The 20,866-nt window shown below is 40.2% G+C and overlaps 1 protein-coding gene across 1 annotated transcript in view; it reads left to right on the top strand.

Moving 5' to 3' along the window:
* si:dkey-112m2.1 (transmembrane protein 132C) overlaps positions 1-20,866 on the top strand; it is a 124,116-nt gene that overhangs the window by 79,795 nt on the left and 23,455 nt on the right. Inside the window, exon 5 of the mRNA XM_068574828.1 lies at positions 12,321-12,510. Within this exon, the coding sequence (XP_068430929.1) occupies positions 12,321-12,510 (190 nt within the window). The remainder of the gene's footprint in view (positions 1-12,320; positions 12,511-20,866) is intronic.

Genomic DNA, 20,866 nt, shown 5'->3' with positions numbered 1-20,866 from the left:
GCCTCTGCTCTTTGGCTAATCCAAGGGATGAAGTCTGCTGGAAAACAACCGGAGGTTTAGTCTTTGGTTATCTATTATGTCAGTCTGTTGTGGGTTTTCGTTCTGTTGTGTTCAGGGCCTACATTTATCAAATAGTCGTTTCATGATGTGAGGTCCAATATCAGATTGGAACCAACGTCATAGTTTCTGTCTTAGCAGTGCAAACTCTCCTCAACTTGTTCAAATTGATGTGACCTGGTGATCCATTAAAGAGTAAAGTGTTCTTTTTTCCTTTAGTATACATTTAGGAATTGAGGCTACTCATATTTTTTATAAGCAAAAGTAAATCCAAGTCTTTTTCGCTTCCTAATAAAGCTCTGTAATAAATCTGACTTGTATCAGCAACCAGAGCCAGCACTGGTCGAGTTGCCCACAGTTGGAGATTGGCCATGGAGCCTGGTGCCGTTTGATAAGGCAGGCCTATTGGCCTTGGGACCCTCGGCTCAAACCCTCTGATCCACTTCATCTTCTAATAAATCATCCGCTGAATCCCTGCCTCCTGTTAATGCTTTACAGCTCTCTTTGAGGTGCATTTCATATTTGAGGTACGGCAAGAACTTGTCAAAGGATTTCCTGCACACAGACTTTTACAGACAATTTAAACATGCTGCTTGAAGCGCTACACAGATTAGTTCCTTAATTGGGGGGGGGGGGGGTCATTTTAAAGAAAATGAAAATGAAAGCATTTTAATAATCCCCGAATCATTATTTGCTGGAATATATCAATCATTAGCTGGTTTCATCTTCACAAATGTAAGCCTGTGTCGCTGTTCTTTTTCATATTGTTAATGAAATAAACTTTGGGTTTTTGAGTCAAGGTCAGACAATTCTATTGTCTCATTCAATTTCATCCATTCTAAACTCAGGGTTATATTATTTGTGTTTATGAGTGTGTAGGTGAGAAGTGAAGAGATATCGTTAGACTTTTGTTAGAATTGTTTGCTTTCTAACTTTTGGGTTTAACACCAGGGGGAGAGGAATGAAGGGGACAGCACCGTAAGTAACTCTGTGGCCCTCCCTCTCTCAGCAACTCTCTCCCTCGTCCAGAGGGCGAGGAGGAGAGGGGTTCTGTTTACTTGACAGAATAATGAGGCAAGCGAGCAGAGGTAAGGGTCCAGGTCAGTAAAGGGCCACAGAGGGGCCAGAATTCTTATTAACCCTGTCCAGATAGACCAATCTAATAAACTGTACCAGGGAGTTTGTTTATGTAGGTTTGTGTTGGGCTGTGTACACGCATGCAGGCTTCTTGCCTGTTCTGGTATTTGTTTGTACCTTGGAGTGTGCGACGGAGAGGCAGACGGGGTGTTTTGCAGATACAAATTAGGCCGGTGTCTCTGATGAAACTGGAGCGGTTGAAGGTGATACAGCTTGGCGAAGGCTGCAGTTACGATGGTTGCATAGATGATGTAAAACCCTGTCAATAGAGACAAGATGCAGGTGCATTTAAATGAGCCAGTCATTCAATCCATTGAAAGTGTATTGAACCATTTCAATGATCTCCAAGGGACGCTAAGAAAGACAGAAACACAAAATGCTATGGGAAGTTAGTTTTACTGTCAGAAACAAGTGAAACAAAGTGTCAGGTTAAAAATGACTAACAATGACACATCCTCATCATAAAATAGCCCATAACACAACAAGATGAGTCAGCCTAACTGGGATGAAGAGAAGTAGAGACCTCATTAGAACTGGAGAGGCAAAGAAAGGCCGGACAAAGAGGCGGCTACTGCAACAAGGGCACAGCTACCCTCCGCTGCGTAATGTGAAAATAGAAAATCAGGCCAGCCGGGGGAAAAAATTGAAACATTTTCATACAATCTTTTGAATTTTCAAATACAAAAAGCAATTTTAGCCAAAACTCTCTCGTGGCTAAAGATCACTAACACCATTTTTTTTTTCATTTTGATATTATTAAATAATTCTTTTAGCTAACACAAAGGATGCATGTCACATGGCCTTGCGCATACAAGTACAAAAGAAACCGTGGAGGACAACCTTAAAAACAACAAGATTGTCCTGTCATAGTCTACAGCTAATTATTTTAAAAAGCAAGCAGAACACTCATGTCCATGGACTGCAGAAAACATGCACGTAGTGTCTATGGACAACATGCACACTTTGAAGCAATAGCTTTCACTACAATTTTAACACTATAATTTTTCACTCGTTGAGGCCCACAGCGAGTCAACAAGAGGATCTGCATCTTATTATCTCATTCAGTCATGGTTTTTGGCGCTTGCTAGCCTGTATTCACCATATTTGACCTGCTCTTCTGTTAGTCATTGCTTCACCATTGCACAACCTGAGGTTGAAAAACTAATCATTCCTGAATCGCCGATAAAGAGTAAATGCAGAATGGCACCGCCATCTGCAAAAGTAAACACTGTAGCCTTTCATTTTTTTAATAGAGAAAAGGTACTCTTACGGGAACGTATCAATCAAACACGCCAGTCTTCTTGTGGCTAGCATTTTGTTGAGTTCGTCTTTCGACGGTCGACAGACCCCCACAGACCAATGCTGTACGCACCATATCACCTTGCTAAAAGTAAAGAACATCAGAGGCAGTTCAGCGGGGGGAAGACAATCATTTTTTCAGTTGTTTAATGCTCTGTTTAGCCTTTTTGTGTAGATGCTGCAAATATATGTCAACTGAAGTTCAGAAGAGAAAAGACGAAAAGGACAGCCTGGCAAATCTCCCCTGCTCGCTCAACGTTGTGGCACATTGAGAGGAAGATTGACACAAAGAAAGACAAAAAGAGGTGGGAGAGGGGAATAAAGCAAGTGTGGAGTGGTAAGACAAAAGCAAAAACAAAGAGGAAAATACAGAAATATAAAAGTGGGACCAGGTCACAGTACACAAAGCCTTAAAATCCTACTCATCATGAGATCCAACAGTAGCAGCCAGCCACTGAGTGGAAAATATTAAGAAGAGAAACTTGATCTAATCCTTTGTCGTCTTTGTGTGGATATGTGAGTAACAAGGAAAGGAATAAGTGTCATCTCTGGTGGAGAGTTAAAACTCCAAGGGGGGAGATGAGCCAGTCACACTGAGTTGATCTTATTGTCCAGGATAAGAGGATGAGCCCCGTAGCTCTCTAGAGAATTTTACTAACACTGCAGCTCACAGAAATCAATACGGGGATAGAAGACGCTAAAAGGTGACGGCGGTACTGTGGCTGTGAAGCAGGCGTTGTGTGGGCTCTCAGCGCCCTGATTGTCAAGGAATCCACTCATTTGAGATATTACATATCCAGAGAGACTGGAAGAAAAACAAGTTTTCCCTCACCTCTGCAAATGCTTTAATCTCGCACTTCAGTGTAGCTGACTCAGAGGTAAAAGTAAACACTTATGTTCAAAGGGTTTATTCAGACCGCATTTATTTCTCTTTCCAGAGGTTAAAGACATATTAAAAAAAAAAAATCAAAACTAGCTGTGCTATTCCCTGATTACAAATTATAATCAGTGTTATTTCAAATCTATTTGTACGGCACATCAGTTAGACCATACGCAGGATTTTTTTTTCTCCCACTAAAACTGTGAACATCCCCATTTCCTATTAAATCTGTTTCAAAAATCTGATTTCCGAGAAACCTTAACCGCCATCTGGATTACATTCACTGGTTCACTGGCAGCATGTGTCCTTATTATAGTAGATCTAAAACGAGTACAGGATGGGTGGTTTGGCCACCCATTTTGAACGTTATCAGCCGATTAATAGGCGATACATTGTTATCGTGACCATTCTAATGCTACAAAGGAGACAACCTACCCAAGCAACCTAACACACAGTAAAACAAATCAAACTTGAGCTGTTGTTCAAAATGAGACACAAATATAGCCCTCTTGGGTGAAAATGAAAAGAGACGGCCCACTGAACCCGCTAGTAGGTGTAGCAGGTCCTTCCTAACACATTTCTAGGAGGCTTATAATCACTGATAAGGGAAATACAATCAGCTGATAACATTCAAAATGGATGGTCAGGTGTACGTAGGAGAATTTTGTATCCTGTGTCCTGTGGGTTAGCTCTAGGCTAAAACGCTTTGCTCAGGAAAAATTGCTTTCTTTGGTAAATAGAAACAAGTCAACGTATGCAATTTAAAAAACTTAAAACCGCTACATTTCGTAGCGACTCCATGACACCTTTGTGATTTTAAGTAGGATTAAGGTTTACCGTGTCCACCACAGTGTGTTAGCATGTTGACATTTTCTAGTTGACATTGATGGCAAAGTCATTAGTTTTGCAGACATTTGATCATCAACCAAAATACTGGAGAAATCTAAAATTCCACCAAGTAGATGATGACAGTAGGGGAAAAGTTATAGGCTCAGCAAAGTGTCTCATGTCTGTAACAATCCATCTTGTAGATGTTGAGATATTTCAAGGAATAAGTGAAAGTTTTGACCTGCTGGTGGTGATCGAGGAAGAGGCAGGGGTCACCAGAGTCAGTAAGATGGATCCTCTTGGCACCACGAATATCCTATCTGCACAAAATGTCAAAGCAATCCGTCAAATAGTCGCCCAGGACCTTTCAGTCTGGACAAAAGTGATGGATGGACTAACAAAACGCAATTTCTTGACAGTGGAAGTCTTGCAGGCGTGTTCAGTATTAACTTTTTAATATTCTCAAGATAAACTCTGGTAAGTAAAAACATGTGTGTGGGCTGCATCCATGTGTAGTTGCATTTGAACTGAGACATGGGTTTTGGTTAAAAGCATCAGTGTTTGATGGTGAGGGTCTTTGCCATTTTTGTTCGAGGTTAACATCTATGTTCATTTTCAGGCACCGTGTTGCTATTATGGTGATACAATTTCCCCCATATTCCTGCCAATCCGAATCAAACTGATGATTATGGTCATGGGTAAAACTAAAGAGCTCACTCGCTGCTATGACATCTCCTTTCTAGTCATGATCTGACTTGGATTCAACTTTTAGAAGACAAGCTCAACGGAGTGTTTTTGCACAATGTTAACATCTCAAATTTTTCAGAAAATGTCTGTTTGTCTGCCACTTTTTTTAGGCTCTGATTTGCTTGAGCTTCGATACGGTGCAGAGTGGCTACACAACCTTTTGATTGGTTGATGCACGGAGCCGCATCTGTTTCAGGCAGGACGCCCGAATCCCCTCATTTCACACACCGTTTGAGAGGAACATAGGGAAAATATCGCACAGAGAAAGAAAGAAAATAGACCAGTAGGCAGTTTGAAGAAGTAATGTGTTGCAGCAACAAAAAAAACAGAGGGGGTTATTCCAGAAAATATTAAAGAAGAGACAGACTAAAAAGGCAATTTAGTAGAAGAATTGCACTATTTTCTTCTTTTTTTTTTTTCATCCTCTGCACCCCTGCGCGATTTGCACTCAGGTCCCTTTGCAGGCCTACTGTGAAAGTAAACTAATCTGTACTGACAGGGCCAGTGCTGACGTCGCAGGTTTGATAGATCCTGGGGGAAATCTCCAGCATACATAAATTGGTTATTTTACGTTTGATCTGCCTCTTGACATGGTTTTATTTTATGATCTCTTTCATTATCTGTCTGTCATATGTCAATGTTTATCGCTCCATAAACGCATCCAGTCCGCACAGATGAAACAGGCTTTCCCTGGATTGAGAGCCACCAGTCCACCCAGACAGCACAAGGTTAGGAAGTTAGTGCAAATGATTTATGAGCGCCACACATGTATTACTAACAACTGTGATGTGGCTCACTGAGCTGTCTTCGGGGACAAATTTTCCTCGTCTCAGTCGTTTCACGATGACTAAGTCATGATTATTCACACACAATTTTGAGACATTTTTGCACATTCAGTTTTATTCTGCGGTCGCTTTCTCTCTCTGCCACTCTTTCCTGCTTCATCAACTCTCCCGAGCCCCAGAGGGCCTCCAACGGCCCCGAATAACTCGCCTGTAACACTCCAAACTATCACGTTCAGTTGCATCTCAGGTCTGCTGTTCATCGGTGCGACAGAGAAGGGAGTACTGCTGGTTTCAATAGGATCTCATTAGCATCATCGAGGAGAGATATTAGACCTGAGCTAGTGAAACTCATTAGAGAGGAGCCGGGACTCTCTTGGGATGCACACACATAAAATAGGGTTTCTGCTGTACCAGATCCTAATTTATTAATCATTATATTCCAATGACCCCCAACTAGCCTACATCAGGCTAAATTACCTCATTACGCACACACTGGGGATGAACTACAGTAGTTTCCACTGCGAATGTGCACTGACCTTTATAACTCCACTGTAGTAAGCAGAGGATGGAGCTCTTGCTGACAAAAGGTTCCATTCATTGGAGATATCATCCGATTTCCCCCGAGGTCTTTGAATCAAATTGTATTTGTTTAAAAGACATCGGACTCCAAACACAGAAAACACTCAGCAGCACAGCTGGAGGGTAAGTGAACTACAAATAATTAAAACAGCTGCAAAAGTGAATCATCCATGTCACCACATACAGAGCACTCAGAGAGCAAGAAAGAGCAGTAATTACATCTCACCAGAACATCTTCTCTGCACAGTGACAATGCCGTTAAAGCAATAGTTCAGAATCAGAATCAGAATTGTGTATTTGGCTACGTTGAACATACAATGAATTTGACTCGGTGAAAGGTGTATAACAAAAAACATGGGCATAAAATACATTTTTTATGAAAACAATAAACATATAATTGCAATCATAGATACATTTTATAAATAACAAACAGGTAACAGTAGTTTAAAACAAGTACATATTAATATATAATATTTTGAATATAAATTATATTATAAAATAAAAGTGTATTTTAATAAGAAATAAACTAATTTTCTTTTAATAGGAAAATAAAAGACGCTTTGGAGATGTGATTCTTAATTTTCGTGCCGAAATAAGATCCCACTCAATCAGCTGAGTATAGAATAAAGACTGAACCCCGGGTCAAACAGCTCGCCTGGCTTTGTACGTTAGAAGAATACAAAAATGCACAATCAGCTTTAAATCTTGCTAATTTACTTGTCATATCATACATGTTTACTCCACAACAAGACACAGACATAAAATCAGCGTCACACTGGAACTCCTCCTGGCCCGGTGACTTCCTTATCATCACCGTGAGGCTGTGGAGCCACTGCAGAAGGAAAACTTGTCATTTTCACATTTCCGTTTGAGTATATGGATTACCCAAAGTTGGCAAAGTTTCTTTTATCGTTGCTCTGACTGAAATAACTTTCCTTCCTTCAGAAACGCTTGTAAGAACCATTAACACTCCCAGTTACATTTTTCAAATATTCTTTAGACCCTTAAACATCCCCTACTTTCCATGAAATCTACCAAGTGAAGCATTGGTACTGAATAAAGTGTGTGTGTGTGTGTGTGTGTGTGTGTGTGTGTGTGTGTGTGTGTGTGTGTGTGTGTGTGTGTGTGTGTGCACCAGTGTGCATCGCTTCTAGTTCCTTTCTCTATATATATTCTGAAATAATTGCTAATTAATTTTTCTCACTTTTTTAAGATTGTAAAATGAAGATTTAGCTAACAGCGGCTAGACCAAAGCAGAAGATGGATCTTTATGTGAAGGCAGATGGCCAGCAACTACTTAATTGCTGCTAATCTCGCACGTCCGGGATTCATTTAATGCCAAGGCAACTCTGCATGTGGTTGTTTATACCAAACCTTTAAAGGTTTATATTTTCCAGTTGCAAAACCGGTCTGCACCACAAATTGTACTTGGTAAAGGAAAACAGTACCAAACCAGTTCAATCCCCTTAAAATTAGAATTTCAATGTCAATTGATTAGTTGAGGAATGTGAATATTTGCTTTCTCTGTATTCTATCATTGTAAATTGAATATCCGTGAATTTTGGACAAGCGAAGCGATGCGAAGAAAACACCTTGAGTTCCAGGAAACTGTGATGAGCATTGTTTGCTGACATTTGAAACCATCTTACAGTCAACAAATATCTTCGTGTAATATAGCCAGATTGCCAAAGGCAGACATTAACTGGCTGCGGCGGATACACCATCTGCGGATAGATTAACGGCAACAAATAGCGAGTAATATAGAATGAGAAAAATGTCTTCAGTCATTGAATGTTGGCAGGAGTCACCGGTATGCATCATAACCCATCTTTCTTGGAAGGTACTGTCTCGCAGATGTCCTCCTCTCTTGTTTGTTTGACCCAGAGTCAAACCAAACACAGAAAACTGTGCGAGTGCGAGGTCACAAACACAAACATCCCATTCTTAGCAAATCAAACAAACTAGTTCTTATTGCCAGGAAAATATAGCACAGAAATCTGACCACACAAAAGCGTGGCCATGGGCAAGCCAGGAAGTGTATGTTTAGCATGTCCTCACACTGGTTAGTGGTCATGATGGGAATCTCGTTGTCTTCTGGCTCCATTATTAACACAAATATGATCACTTTTACTTGAATGGAGCTTTTTGGGGGGTTTTAGTGGCTATAAACACCTGCCGTACAAACACACAAACCGTCTTTCCCTCTATTGTTGGACTCGCTGTCGATTCACTGTGTTGAAATAGATTCAGGTCTTTGATGTATCATTGTTGTCAGTGCTAACCAAATCACTGCTACGCATGAAAGGAACCCCCTCGGGTCTCCAAAAGAGACAGCAGACTCTTTCTCTCTCTACCTTTTCTCCGAGCCAGGAACCCACGAAGGTGTTAAGAGTGAAAAGAGGAAAACATGGCTGCATGTTTAACAGGGCTTTTGTGTTGCTTAGCTGCACTTTCATTTCCCTGTTTCTGAACAAAAGGAATTTCATTGTTGTCATTTTTCTTGCTGTTACTCCACTTCTTACCGCTCAGATCCCCTTTGTTACTACAAGGCTGTGTTTGAAATGTATCTTACAGAATTGAAAGTCAGCGTGCATTTTCCTCTGAGTGGATTCTTTTACCTTCTTCTGATTGTGCTTTCACACACAACAATAGGACTGACAAATGGAGATACCTCAAAAGCCTCCTCAAAATGACATGACCGATTTTCCACCTCATTTCACCACAACAAACCCGCTGCGATACCGGGGCATTGTCACTGTCCGCCTTTGTACAGTAGTGGCAGAGTCACTTCTCTGATCCCTGGAGGCATTTTGCTTTTATTGTAGTCCCTTTAACCCGGTTTCCGCTCGGCGTTTTGTCTCCATCGCTACGTCCACCTCAGGGCAGAAGGGATAGTTGCCAGGGAGTGTATTGAATTGTATGGTAATCTCGCTGAGGAAAGGGCACACGTTGCAGTTGTGTTCCTAATGAGACATGGAGGAAGAAGGCTGACCTCTCCGGCCAGTGGGTTGCAGACATTCATCATTCCAGACCCACGCTGGTGAGAGAGAGAGAGAGAGAGAGAGAGAGAGAGAGAGAGGGAGAGAGAGAGAGAGAGAGAACTGCCCTCTATTGGGAGCCACGTTGCACTGCAGGTGAAGCAGAGGATTTAGATAAAAGTGGGTGGTGGAAAGGAGAAGAAAAAAGACAATAAGAGACAATAATAAAGACAACAGAAGAAGACAGATTAAATCGGGAGTCAAGGGGAGTTGTATTGTAGCATGCAGCACTAAAGCTTTGATTGTTTGCAGCTTCATTGTATAGCAATTGATTTGGCTGTAATTGTACACCATAAGCGTAAACCACATAATCACTGCAGTCACTTCTCCTGAGCGCAGCATATTGCCAGGCAGCAGAGAACATCCCGCTGTGGCGCCACAGTACTCTGAACTTCTCTCTTTTGATGAAATTGAAAAGGAAAAGAGTGATGGATGTTGGCAAGTAACTGATACTTAAGGTCCACAGCCATTAACCTAAAAGTAATACACTGTTTTAGAACATTAAATGTAGGTAACATATATAGGGTTCTCATCTAGGATGTAGGGTATATGGGTTGTGGGAGATGTTTACTCTCAGCAGTTCATCTGTTTTGCCTCTGATGTTTTGCTCTGATAAAAAGGAAATGGATTTCAAAGAGCAAAAAATGTGTCTAGAAATTTATAAACGGCACCCCACATGAAAACATGGTTGGAATAGAACAAACATAATGTTCTTCATGTATGAGTAATATCAAGTTGTTATTGGTTATGTCATTACATTTTGCAGTAATATTTGGCAATGTTTTTGATTTAGACTATTTGATAAATCCCTTTTCATGGTGTAGAGTTGAGTATTTCTACAGTACAAAACAATGTCAGTATAGAACTGTTTATCATTTTAAACGTATTCATCTACACATGAATGTGATGGTTAGTGCATAATGAAGCAGAACGTGAGGGTAATGAGAGTGGGAGAAATGTTCCATTCCGATGTTGGCCAATAAACATGAAGGGATAAGGCTGGCATTACGTTGTATTTGTTTTACAGTCAACACATTCTGTTAAGTGTGAGTTTGGAGTAAAGATGTTGACCATGAACTGCAACATTCCCAGTTCAAATACAACTAGCAACCCATTAAAGACAAAATCTCAATATTTTTCAACACCCAGACTCTGTTGCCTAGCTCCACGGCCACTTGTTCATACTAAAGATGCAAATCGTTGAAAGCAGGTCACAGAAATATAGTTTTTTTTTTCTTAAGAAGGCTTTGTTATTTCCTCACATAAGACACTTTAGTTTTAAACAAGCATTGTTCAAACAGGAGAGGATAATATTGCATTTGGTGGGGACTATTTTCAGCCGTAACAGAAGTGTTATGGATGTGCTTTCGGTCAAAATAGGGAGAGAAAATCACAGAAAGATGTTCAATGGTGTAAACAATATCATAAAGAACCTCCACCTACTGCGATTTACTACGCCCAGTATACCTGTGTTATTCCTCTGTGTTCAAACAGAAATATACCTCAACAGCGCTCACTAAGTGGCCAGATTCATACCGTTATTCACCTCTGATCGCCCCATCCCAAAGCTTCTCAGTGGCATTTGGAAACATATTTAGTATAATTCAGAGCATTACCCACTGAAAAATAAAAGCTTTCTTTTTTTTTGCCTGACCCAGAATTGCAATAAAAGCTGTTTTCATCCACACCAATTTTCAGCTTCCCAAACAGTTTTCTCTTATACTTTTCTACCAGAGTGGGTCCTTAAATCTGCACTTTGAAGTGAGGCTAACGTCTGAAGTGCGAACACATAAGGGGGAGTTTTAAATAGAGGCTTGGCCAAAATATGTTCAAGGAAAACCTTGGATCTTACCCCCGACACTCCCTCCCCCCTCCTCATGTTCAGTTTGGGCTCTCTCCAGGCTTGTTTTAATTGTGACACAACCAAACAACAAACATTCTGCTCAGGACGGAAATAAAAAGTCTACGGTATACATTCAACTTTATACTTAAGCCCAAAACACACACTGTACATATAATCCCTCCTGAATTTCCTTTAGCTTTTGTTTTTCCTCAATATGATTGTTTACCTGTGAGCCACTTCCAGATCACCAAGTGCAAATTGCACTTTTCAAGAGAGCATGCAGATCTGTGCGCGGTTGTTGCAAAAGGTGTTGCGTCGGGTTTCGACTGTGACAAAGAACGCCTGAGGGAGAAGCGCCAGCTTGATCAAACCTAGTGCTCAGCAAATCAAACAAGTTTAGAGGATTTCGCTTGGCATTCATTGTTTTTTTTCTGCTTTGTTTGCATCTCCATCAGCTGGGAGAAAATGATTTGCCTGGTCCTGACAATCTCTGCAAGAGAAGCTCCATATTGCAAGAGGAAGAAATAAATTGCTTTTTCTTTTTTTTCCTGTCATATCATGATTCTCTGTGGATGTGAGAATGAATCTCAATCGCGATTAGTTTCATATCAGACTTCGAGATGAGGGATATCGTGCTTAAAAAATGGCATATTCCTCTGCAACGTCTTCATGTAATACAGCAAAACCATCTTCATGCATGTAGGCCTACAACATTTGTGTTGAATGTTTTATTAAACCTGATTTAAAATTTACAGCGTGATTTCTCAGCGGCTGTTTTTTTTCACTCCTTTTCCCTAATGGAAGACCATTTTCCTTCCATTTCCCTCAATCTTTCTCTATTTCCACCATCTTTAACATGCTTCCTATTTCCCGTTTCTGTTCTATTTTTTCATCATCCTCTTTCCATCTTCTCTTTTCACTCTCATCCTCACGTCTCCTTCCCTTCAACGTCTCACTGTCTTCATCTCCTTGCCTTTTCCTGCTACTTCCTCATTCCTTTTGACGCCTACCTTATTTCTGTCTCGTCATTCTTTTGTTTGTTTCCGATTGCTGTCTGCCTCCAGGTGCCCTCCTCTTTTATCAAAATCCCCTACTGACACACATCTTCTCCCTTTCCGCACTTGCAGGGCCGAGGCGCCGGGCTACCAGCGAGTGCTGCAGGTGGACCTGGAGGTGAACGGACTCATGGTGACTCAGGGGGGGAGGGAGGTGACGTGGCAGGTTGAGTATCCGCTCACACGTACCCTGACCAGTGAGGTGCCAACTCTCATCCGCCTGGCACCGCAGGACCTGGGTGGCATCGTGCCACTAGCCATGGTGAGCAGCGGGTGGTTGAGCTGTGGAAGTGTGTCGGCAGACATTTGTGCGTATATGTGTGTTGCAATCATTCATTGTGGTCCAGTAAAGTCTGTATTAATCCAGGTTAAGACACGATTACGCCATAAATAGAACACTTGATTCTGATTGGCTTGGATGCATGTGTTGTTTTCAAAATATCAGACAGGTTGTACGTCATCTTTCAAAATCATCATGCAGGCACAAAAGGAATATTGCACAAATGGTCCATCTATTCCAATTCTAACCTACCAACATACAAATCCACATGCACACGCACCACACGTTCTGTTAAAAAAAGGAGACATGATCCGAAGAGGACAGTCAGATACGGCCCAGAGGGAAGAGAGGATCAATAGACCTTAGTTGTCACGTGTCCATTTCCCTGCACTTGAGTTCACACTCTCCACCTCGGCCCATAATCACATTTCTCCCCTGCAACGATTATGTCTCACAGACCTGTGACGTGCGCCGGGGTGGAGGAAGTATTCAGATTACTTACTTAAGAGTAAAATGAATATGACGTGTGTAAAAATACACACTCACGGTTCAATAAATAATCATGCTTTGAAAATGTTATTCGCCAAAAGTATGTTAGCATTATCAAGTACATTTATTTTCAGTTGCGTGGCTGATATACAAATAATCTATTCTAATCTGAAATGTCTCATGGGACTGTGATACTATTATACATACTCTCATTACTGCAGTATTCCTCATTATGTGCAGGCAAAACTGTATTGTTGTAGTTAGTAGAGGTGGATGGACCTCTTGATTATATAGTATTTAATCAATATGGCTCATCGAATACCTGCAATTGGAATTGGGCATTTATGAAAGTTATATTTGCTTCCTTTATTTATTTTTTTATTCATCCAGTCTGTGAATGAAAGCAATGATAAAATCATGACTGCGAGTTTTGTGATCCCATTCACCCCTAATTCGGGCTGTGTCTTGCTGACTAGAATTCAAGTGGACCTGTGAGGATCTCTAAGTAAAAAGCCTACTGTGCAGCCACAAAGTATTTGTTGTCCTCCATTCATTTGATTCCCTTCAAGGACATTGGGTATGAAACGTAACAATGACTATTAGATTTAAGTGCTGGGTTTCATGTTGCAGAGTTTTAGAGGGTGTTCACGTCTTTATTGTGCTGTCGCCCCATTACAATGATCCTAAGCACACAGACGAGGCAGCCAAGGATCATTTTATGACCAAACACTGGAATGAGTGTCAATTGTCCTAAATCCAGCTGAGAATGTTTTTCACAAGACAAGACTGAGGAGAAAAAGCCAAAAAAACATCATGAGAGAATTTACCAATGTCTTCCGACATCTAGTGTTTGTACACGCCAGTATTACTGAACATTACAGTAAATACACTTCATGTAAGCCGATAACCTTTCCAATTACCATCTTTCTATATAACCAGATTTGTATTTACAAAAAAAGCCTCTAATCCCAATGCTTTTCACCTGATCTGCATGTAAACACACATAGTGATTGTTTCATGTGTGCAGTACAGAGCAAACATAATAAAAACATCATTTTTTTTTCATTCTCTGTCCTGATACTTTCTAACTTGCAAACTGTAGAAGCAATACAAAGTGGGGAAGAAAGCAAAGTGACATAATTTGCTCAAGTAAAAGGACAAAGGCAACAGCTACTCCACCTGTGGAGAAGTAGATGCTGTGAGATTTATCCAAGGAGGAACAAAGATTGTGAACAAACACATTGGGCCTCATGAAAGAACCATGGATTTGTTCAGAAGTGGTTTGTGGGAGTGATTCAGGAGAATTGGCCTCATACGGCAATTTTCTTGTGTTTGTAATTTTCTCTTACAAAAACATTTGGAGTTTAAAAAAGACATATAAATGACACTCCATAATAATATTGACATTATTTTGTCTGACTATGTAATTTGCATTATAGGCAAATTGAATTTGAAATGTATTAAATATATGCATGACATGATCGGCGTTCATTCAATTATTAATTGAGAAACGACTTAACTGAGTTGAACTCCTCCTGGTGCAGTCATCAACCGCCTTTCTGTAGCGAGACATTTTCCATATAGAACTATTTCTTCTTTGTTTCAGTGACAGTATGACAGTAGCACTTAAATGGCACTTACTTATAGCACTTTGTATTTTGGCATTCTTGAAGAAATCTTAATGTATTGATTCTTGTTCTGAGTTTGTACTCACGGTTGAATGCATTTATTGTAAGTTGCTTTGGATGAAAGCATCAGCTAAAATAAACGTAATGTAATATAACACAGCATTAAAAGGCCTTCATTTTCCCTATTCTTTGGCTTAAACATGTCCCTTTATTCTGCTGCTTCTCCATAAAAAGCTTCCATGAAGGACATATAGGAAAGGATGCATAACCTTTATGATATCATTGGGTTGGTAATAATGCTAATTTACAATAATCATGAAGTTAAAAGCCTCGAAGTCATTGTATTTACAGAGCCACGCAACATGCAAATTGTCTCTTATTGTGAGCCTTTGATCTCTGCACGGCACAGTGGGAAGGGTTTAGACTATTTATTGATAGTACTAGAAGAAAATATGACAAAATTACCATTATCCATTGGCCCCTTAAAAAGCCAGGGCCAAGTCTTTTCACACTCGTTTTAATTGTCAGTAATCTGGCTAATACAGCTCCAAGAGTTTGCTGAGTGAGAAGTTAATTGAGTTTGGATTTAGACAGTCCAAACAGTGGCTTAAGATTGCTAATTGTATTATGATAATGACAATGTAAATTGTTTTTCTAAAATGAAAGAAAAACCATTCGGTACGCGGCAAAGATAAGAATAGTTTTAATTTCCCTCGCTGATAATGGATACGTAAAAATCAAATGCTCTTGAGCACTTTATAAACCTTTATTATGACAATTTGGTGAGGAAGACTTTCCCCACCGATTTATGGCTTCTGGTCAGAAGAGTAGTGTTTGGACTTTTCAACTTTTTCAACTTTGAATGCCTTTTTAAAAGTAACAGTTTTTTTTTAACAATGTTGGAATGACAGATTAAAAAAAATTGAATACAGAGACAAACTAAGTGTTCAGCGAATCAGAAAGCAACATGCTGAAAGGATGCATTTTAAATCAACTTAGTTGACAGAGTGCATGAACTGCACAAAGACATCCTGATTTAAAATAGTCAGTGGAGCAATATATAAAAACACAGGGACAATGACATTGATTAAAATGTTTTGATGAAATCATCTTTACGGTTACAAGTTACATGTATATTTAAACTGAATATCAAAACATCAGTAGGGGAGGGATGGAGGACATGCTTTTTTTGCTTGTAGTCTGTGATATATGATACATAATGGTTGTCTGGGGTTTTGTGAAGGCATTGCAGTGTGATCTGAAACACACTTCAACTTTATCTGAGATGATCTGTGAGCTCATGCAGGATCACTTGTATCCTGCTCTGTAGAAGAAGCTTCAAAACGTTTTTGTCAGAAAATATGAATTCAGTTTGCCTTGAAGCACCTCCAATTTAGACTTCTCGTTTAACTTACACAAGTTACCTCGTTAGTAAGGGGAACTTAAAATAAAAAAAGTCACAAGTTAGAATCATTATTTTATTTAAAACTTTGTAACTTTTGCCTCAGGTCAAAGTAACTTTACTTTATTACTTGTAATGCTACCGTAACTTAAAATCATACACGGCAACCATCAAAGTAACCCTTGAAACCGCAGCTTTTTCTACAAGATGACAATAAATAACTGATGACAAGATGACAATAAATAAATGTTTTGTATGCAGATCATATGTGTTGATGACGTTATCGCTCTCGCGCACATCAACAGGGTAAACAAAACAACGCAGCAACAACACAGACTGCCGCTTTCACGCGACATAAACCAGAGAGTATGTTCTTCATCACCCAAACGTTGCTGACCAAGACCTGAGAAGTCCATAAACAACTTCTTAAAACACCTCTGCACAAACTGCTCAGTGTGTAATCAGATTTGTTGTCGGCATTAGATTCCAAGCATGTCAACTGTCCTACATTCCTCCGTAGATGTTTTCATTTTTCCCCATTTAAACAATATCTCTTCTCATTCATCGAGTACACTGTGCCTCTGAATAAATAGCACACATGTTTTAAAGCAGGTGAGTCGGGGTCAACACATAGTTTGATTAAACGGGGAGTTAGTGGTTGACATCAATCTTCACCTCTGCAGCAAAACTCGTAGGTAGACACCAATCATTGCTGGCACTCAGCAATGCTCGCCTGTGTTCAGAATGCCAGACACCTCTGTCCAATAAAACTCTCATTTCTCTGTGATCGCTTCTGGCCTTCACTCCCACAGAGAAGCCCGAGCATGCACACACACTTACAGTATCTGTCTGCCAAAAAAAGAAATGCAGGACTCGTTGCTGTCTTGACTTGACAGCCGCTGTAAACTGTCCTTTAGGATGACTGACTGAAATTGTGAGGAGTATGCTAATAGCAGCAACGTCAAAAGTTAGAAGGTAGAAAAGGAGGCAAAAAGAGAAGGAAGGAAGAGTTTAAGGAAGAGGAGAAAAAAAAAATGGTTTGGCCAGTCCAGGGAATAACCTGCTAAATAATTTGTTACGAGAGGTTTTTTTCCTAAACTGCAGGCTCTTAGTGACTGGGATCACTGCATACAGTACAAGTAAAGAAAATCAGCACTGGATATTCACCCTGCAGCTATGGACCCAGCCAATCTTTTCAGAGCAAGTGCTTTTCCAGGCTAATTGGGTCCAATCAATGAGGCCAGACTAGATATTTTAAAATGCAGGTTCAATGCTGAATATGACGGCATAAAAAATGCATCCTGATTCCCGACAAGACATTTAACATTCACTTTAAAATGTAAAGAACTGGGACATTATAATGAGACGATAACATAGGTTTCAAGCAGATTTAATGTATCTTCAAACAGGACAGAATAAGCAAGATTGTGGCAATTATATCAGAAATTACAGTTTATATTGGAACATTCTTCCGTCGATATCATTGGAAATTGAACAAATTTTAAAGATTCAATAACAGATCGTATGGTTGGTTCAGGTGAAGAGTTTCTTTCAGAGACTCTGTTACTTCCGGTGGTTCTGTGGTTCAGATTAGAGCATACAATACCCTTTGACATTCTTTAAATCAATAGATTGAATAGCCCCAAACAAAACTCTCAAATGATCAAAGGTGTAAACTGCGAAACTTCTTGCAGAGATACTCTTCCCGCTGTACTCTTTTCCTCCAGACACCTTGTACATTATTGACATATTTTGAACTCACTCAACTCCACTTGTGAATGCTCACAAAGACAAATGCCTGTATATATTTTTGATATGCCTAACATGATATCCTACCGAACAAGCAACCAGAAACCAACTGGGTAGACTGACAAGAGGCAGTGAAAGTGTTTCATTAACAAGCTTTAAAGACAGCACATGTAGAGAACACGCCAACTGAGAGATTTTTACTGCATCCACCCATGAATTTTTGATCTCGCTCTCTTGCCACGCTGTGTCTCTCCTTTTTGCTCATTAGAAGAGACAGTGTGGCCCCATAGCTCTTTACAGTACATCCCAAATGCTATCATTTGCATTTTATTCATTGCCTCTGAATCAACTCACCCCTTTTCAAACTCAATAACATTAGCTTTATTCTCACAGTCCCATCACATTACAATCAGAGCCATTAGTAGGATGCTCAACTTGTTGTTCTTTTTTTTTTTGGGTCTTGTGTGAGCGCCTTTGTCCGGAATAATTAGAATTTGGCCAAATTGCAGCTTTCTTAATACCAGCAGAGGACGGTTAGTGATAGGCCGAAGCAGCGAGGACAACAGAATTAAGAAGAGTACTGTGTCCTCGGCTGGCACCGAGAAACAAATAAGTCAAAAAGCAAGCAGTCCTCATATCTGAAAGTCACACACACAGTGCTATCACAGCATCAGGGCCAGTCAGCGGTATTCAAGCAGGCTGCCATCAGTCACACTGTCACGCTGTCAGAAACTGTATTTGGAAATGGCCCGGAAGAGCACTAATAGGCTGCGCGGAGAGGCTATCCACCGGCATGCTAAGTGTCTTCAAGGCAGCATTAGCCATCTGCATGCGGCCATAATGCTCCGTATAGCTTAATTAAGTCCTCTTGTGTATATATGGGCCTCTGAGTCACCACTCTATTGTTCTCCTGTGCATGCTGACAACATTAATTCTCCCTTTCGCTCTTACCCCCTGGTGGATTCGCAGCGGGCATGTTCCTTATCCCTTGCCTTGATTATCCTATATACTGCAAGTCTGAGAGATAGACAGAGACACTTTGACGGTGATTTACTTGACTCTAGAAGGCTGTGTTTTTCATATCGCTCTCAGTTATGAACACACCTGGATTGGAGCCAGACTAATACCTGAGTTTTTAAACTGATAGCACAGATACTAATCAGATTATGGCAACACTATTTTCTAACATACCTCAAACATTTAGTTTCTGCACCGCTTTACTTCTTCACTTCATCGACATTAGTTATTGACTCCTATACTGCATGTGCATATATTTATATTAGGGCTGTAACTAAGAAATATTTTCACTATTGATTAATCTGCTGATTGTTCTCTACAGCAATCAATTCATTGTTTGGTCTATAAATTGTGAGAAAAAAAACCCTTAAAAAAGGCATCGGAAAAGCTTTAGCAAATAATCGACAAGCAAAATAACTTTTCTGTTAATTGACTAATCAATAATGCAATACAAGTGGTTCAACCCAAATCAATACATCTTTAATGAACAAAAATCATATAAGAGATTTTTAGAGGCACTAACTGTATAAAGTACATATATTAAAACCTGCCTTTACTGCTTTTTTGGGCCATTTGGGGGCAACGGAAACAAACTGTAAAGTCAAGTTGATATAGGAAACTACATCTATTTTTCATCACAAATACACAAATACAGAGCTACATAATCATACATTTGGAGTCACGTATCCTGCTACCTGATGAATGTAGGAATATATATTTTGAGAAAATGTGCAGATGAACGTGAATACCCAAATATATATCCAAACATTTACAAACACCAGAAACAAATCGCTTGACTCTCTTAGAATGAGGATTTAGATAATCCTCATTTGCTCCCCGGCCGTTTCATTGTGGCCGAACGAGAAGCCGCGGCATGTTCCGAAAGCGTGTGTGTTTGTACCTGTGAATATGAAGCAGTGTTACAGAGAAAGAGCAACACACACACACACACACACACACACAGACATGCACTTCATTTCATTCCTGCCACCCAACATCTCTCCCTTCCCTCTCTGGCCCAGGATGCTGCTTCCATGTGTGTCAGTCAGGCTTTACTTTGAAGCTAAGTCTGTCCATTCAGTAATTTGTTGTTGTGTGTTTGTTTATTCGTTGCTGGCTTGCCTTCCATCACCCTTTCCCCGACTCAGTCTGTCTGGCTTGAAAGTCTTCTGTTCGGCCTGCTGGGGCCAGGGGTTCAGCGCAGCTCAGCTGGCTTACTCTAATCAAATGGCCCCCAGAAACCAGAGAGGAGCCCTCAGAATATGGACAAGCTCTATCAGGGGCAGCTGGTTTACTACTGCTGACTTCGGCGGTTTCCTCGACGAATGTTAACGGGTGAGAAAGTATGAGGGGGGGAAAAAACAACACAGGCCTAATATTTAATCTCACTAAAAGTATTCAGAGCTCACAGCACACAATAACAAAACTCAACAGATTGTCAGGCCAACAGGTTACATAATGAATCAATATCTAATTAATGAGGAGAGTATAAATCACCGCAGTTCCTGATTTAATAATCAATAATGGTGTTTCTTACTCCTGGTCATGGCAAAATGCCTCCACACTGGCCCCATCGCTTTATTTGCTAATTCTGCAATTATAGCTGCTTTGTTTTTGTTCACCAGTGGAGACTCAAGAATAAATTATTCATCTTATTTTCAAAATAATAGATTCAAATAAGACGTTTTGCAGCATATGGGAGACAACATGATCATAGGAAATGATTGTGTGACTGATATTGTATTAAACTACCCTCAACGCTAAACTTGAAAGTCCTCTCGAACCCGGCAATTACAGAAGTCCAACAGTTGCACGTGAATGGACTGACGTCTTCCACACTCCTGGGGGGGGGAAAGTAATTTTCTATCTCTTTTCCTCGTTTCTATCACATCCCTCGTCATTGCCGTTATCAGTACCTTGCTCCAACCTCGCGGTGCAGAATAACTTGGCTCCTGTGGCTTTTTCCCGAGCCATAACCATAAAAAGATTACATACTACGAACACCGCTCTCCTCTGCTGTCGTATCACTATTTCTATAAAAAAAAAAAAGGCT

This window comes from Clinocottus analis, unplaced genomic scaffold, assembly GCF_023055335.1.
Source record: "Clinocottus analis isolate CAN_PGR_092001 unplaced genomic scaffold, fCliAna1.0.p SCAF_13, whole genome shotgun sequence".
In the NCBI taxonomy this organism is placed as follows: domain Eukaryota; kingdom Metazoa; phylum Chordata; class Actinopteri; order Perciformes; family Cottidae; genus Clinocottus; species Clinocottus analis.
This window is presented reverse-complemented; position numbering and strand designations above follow the sequence as displayed.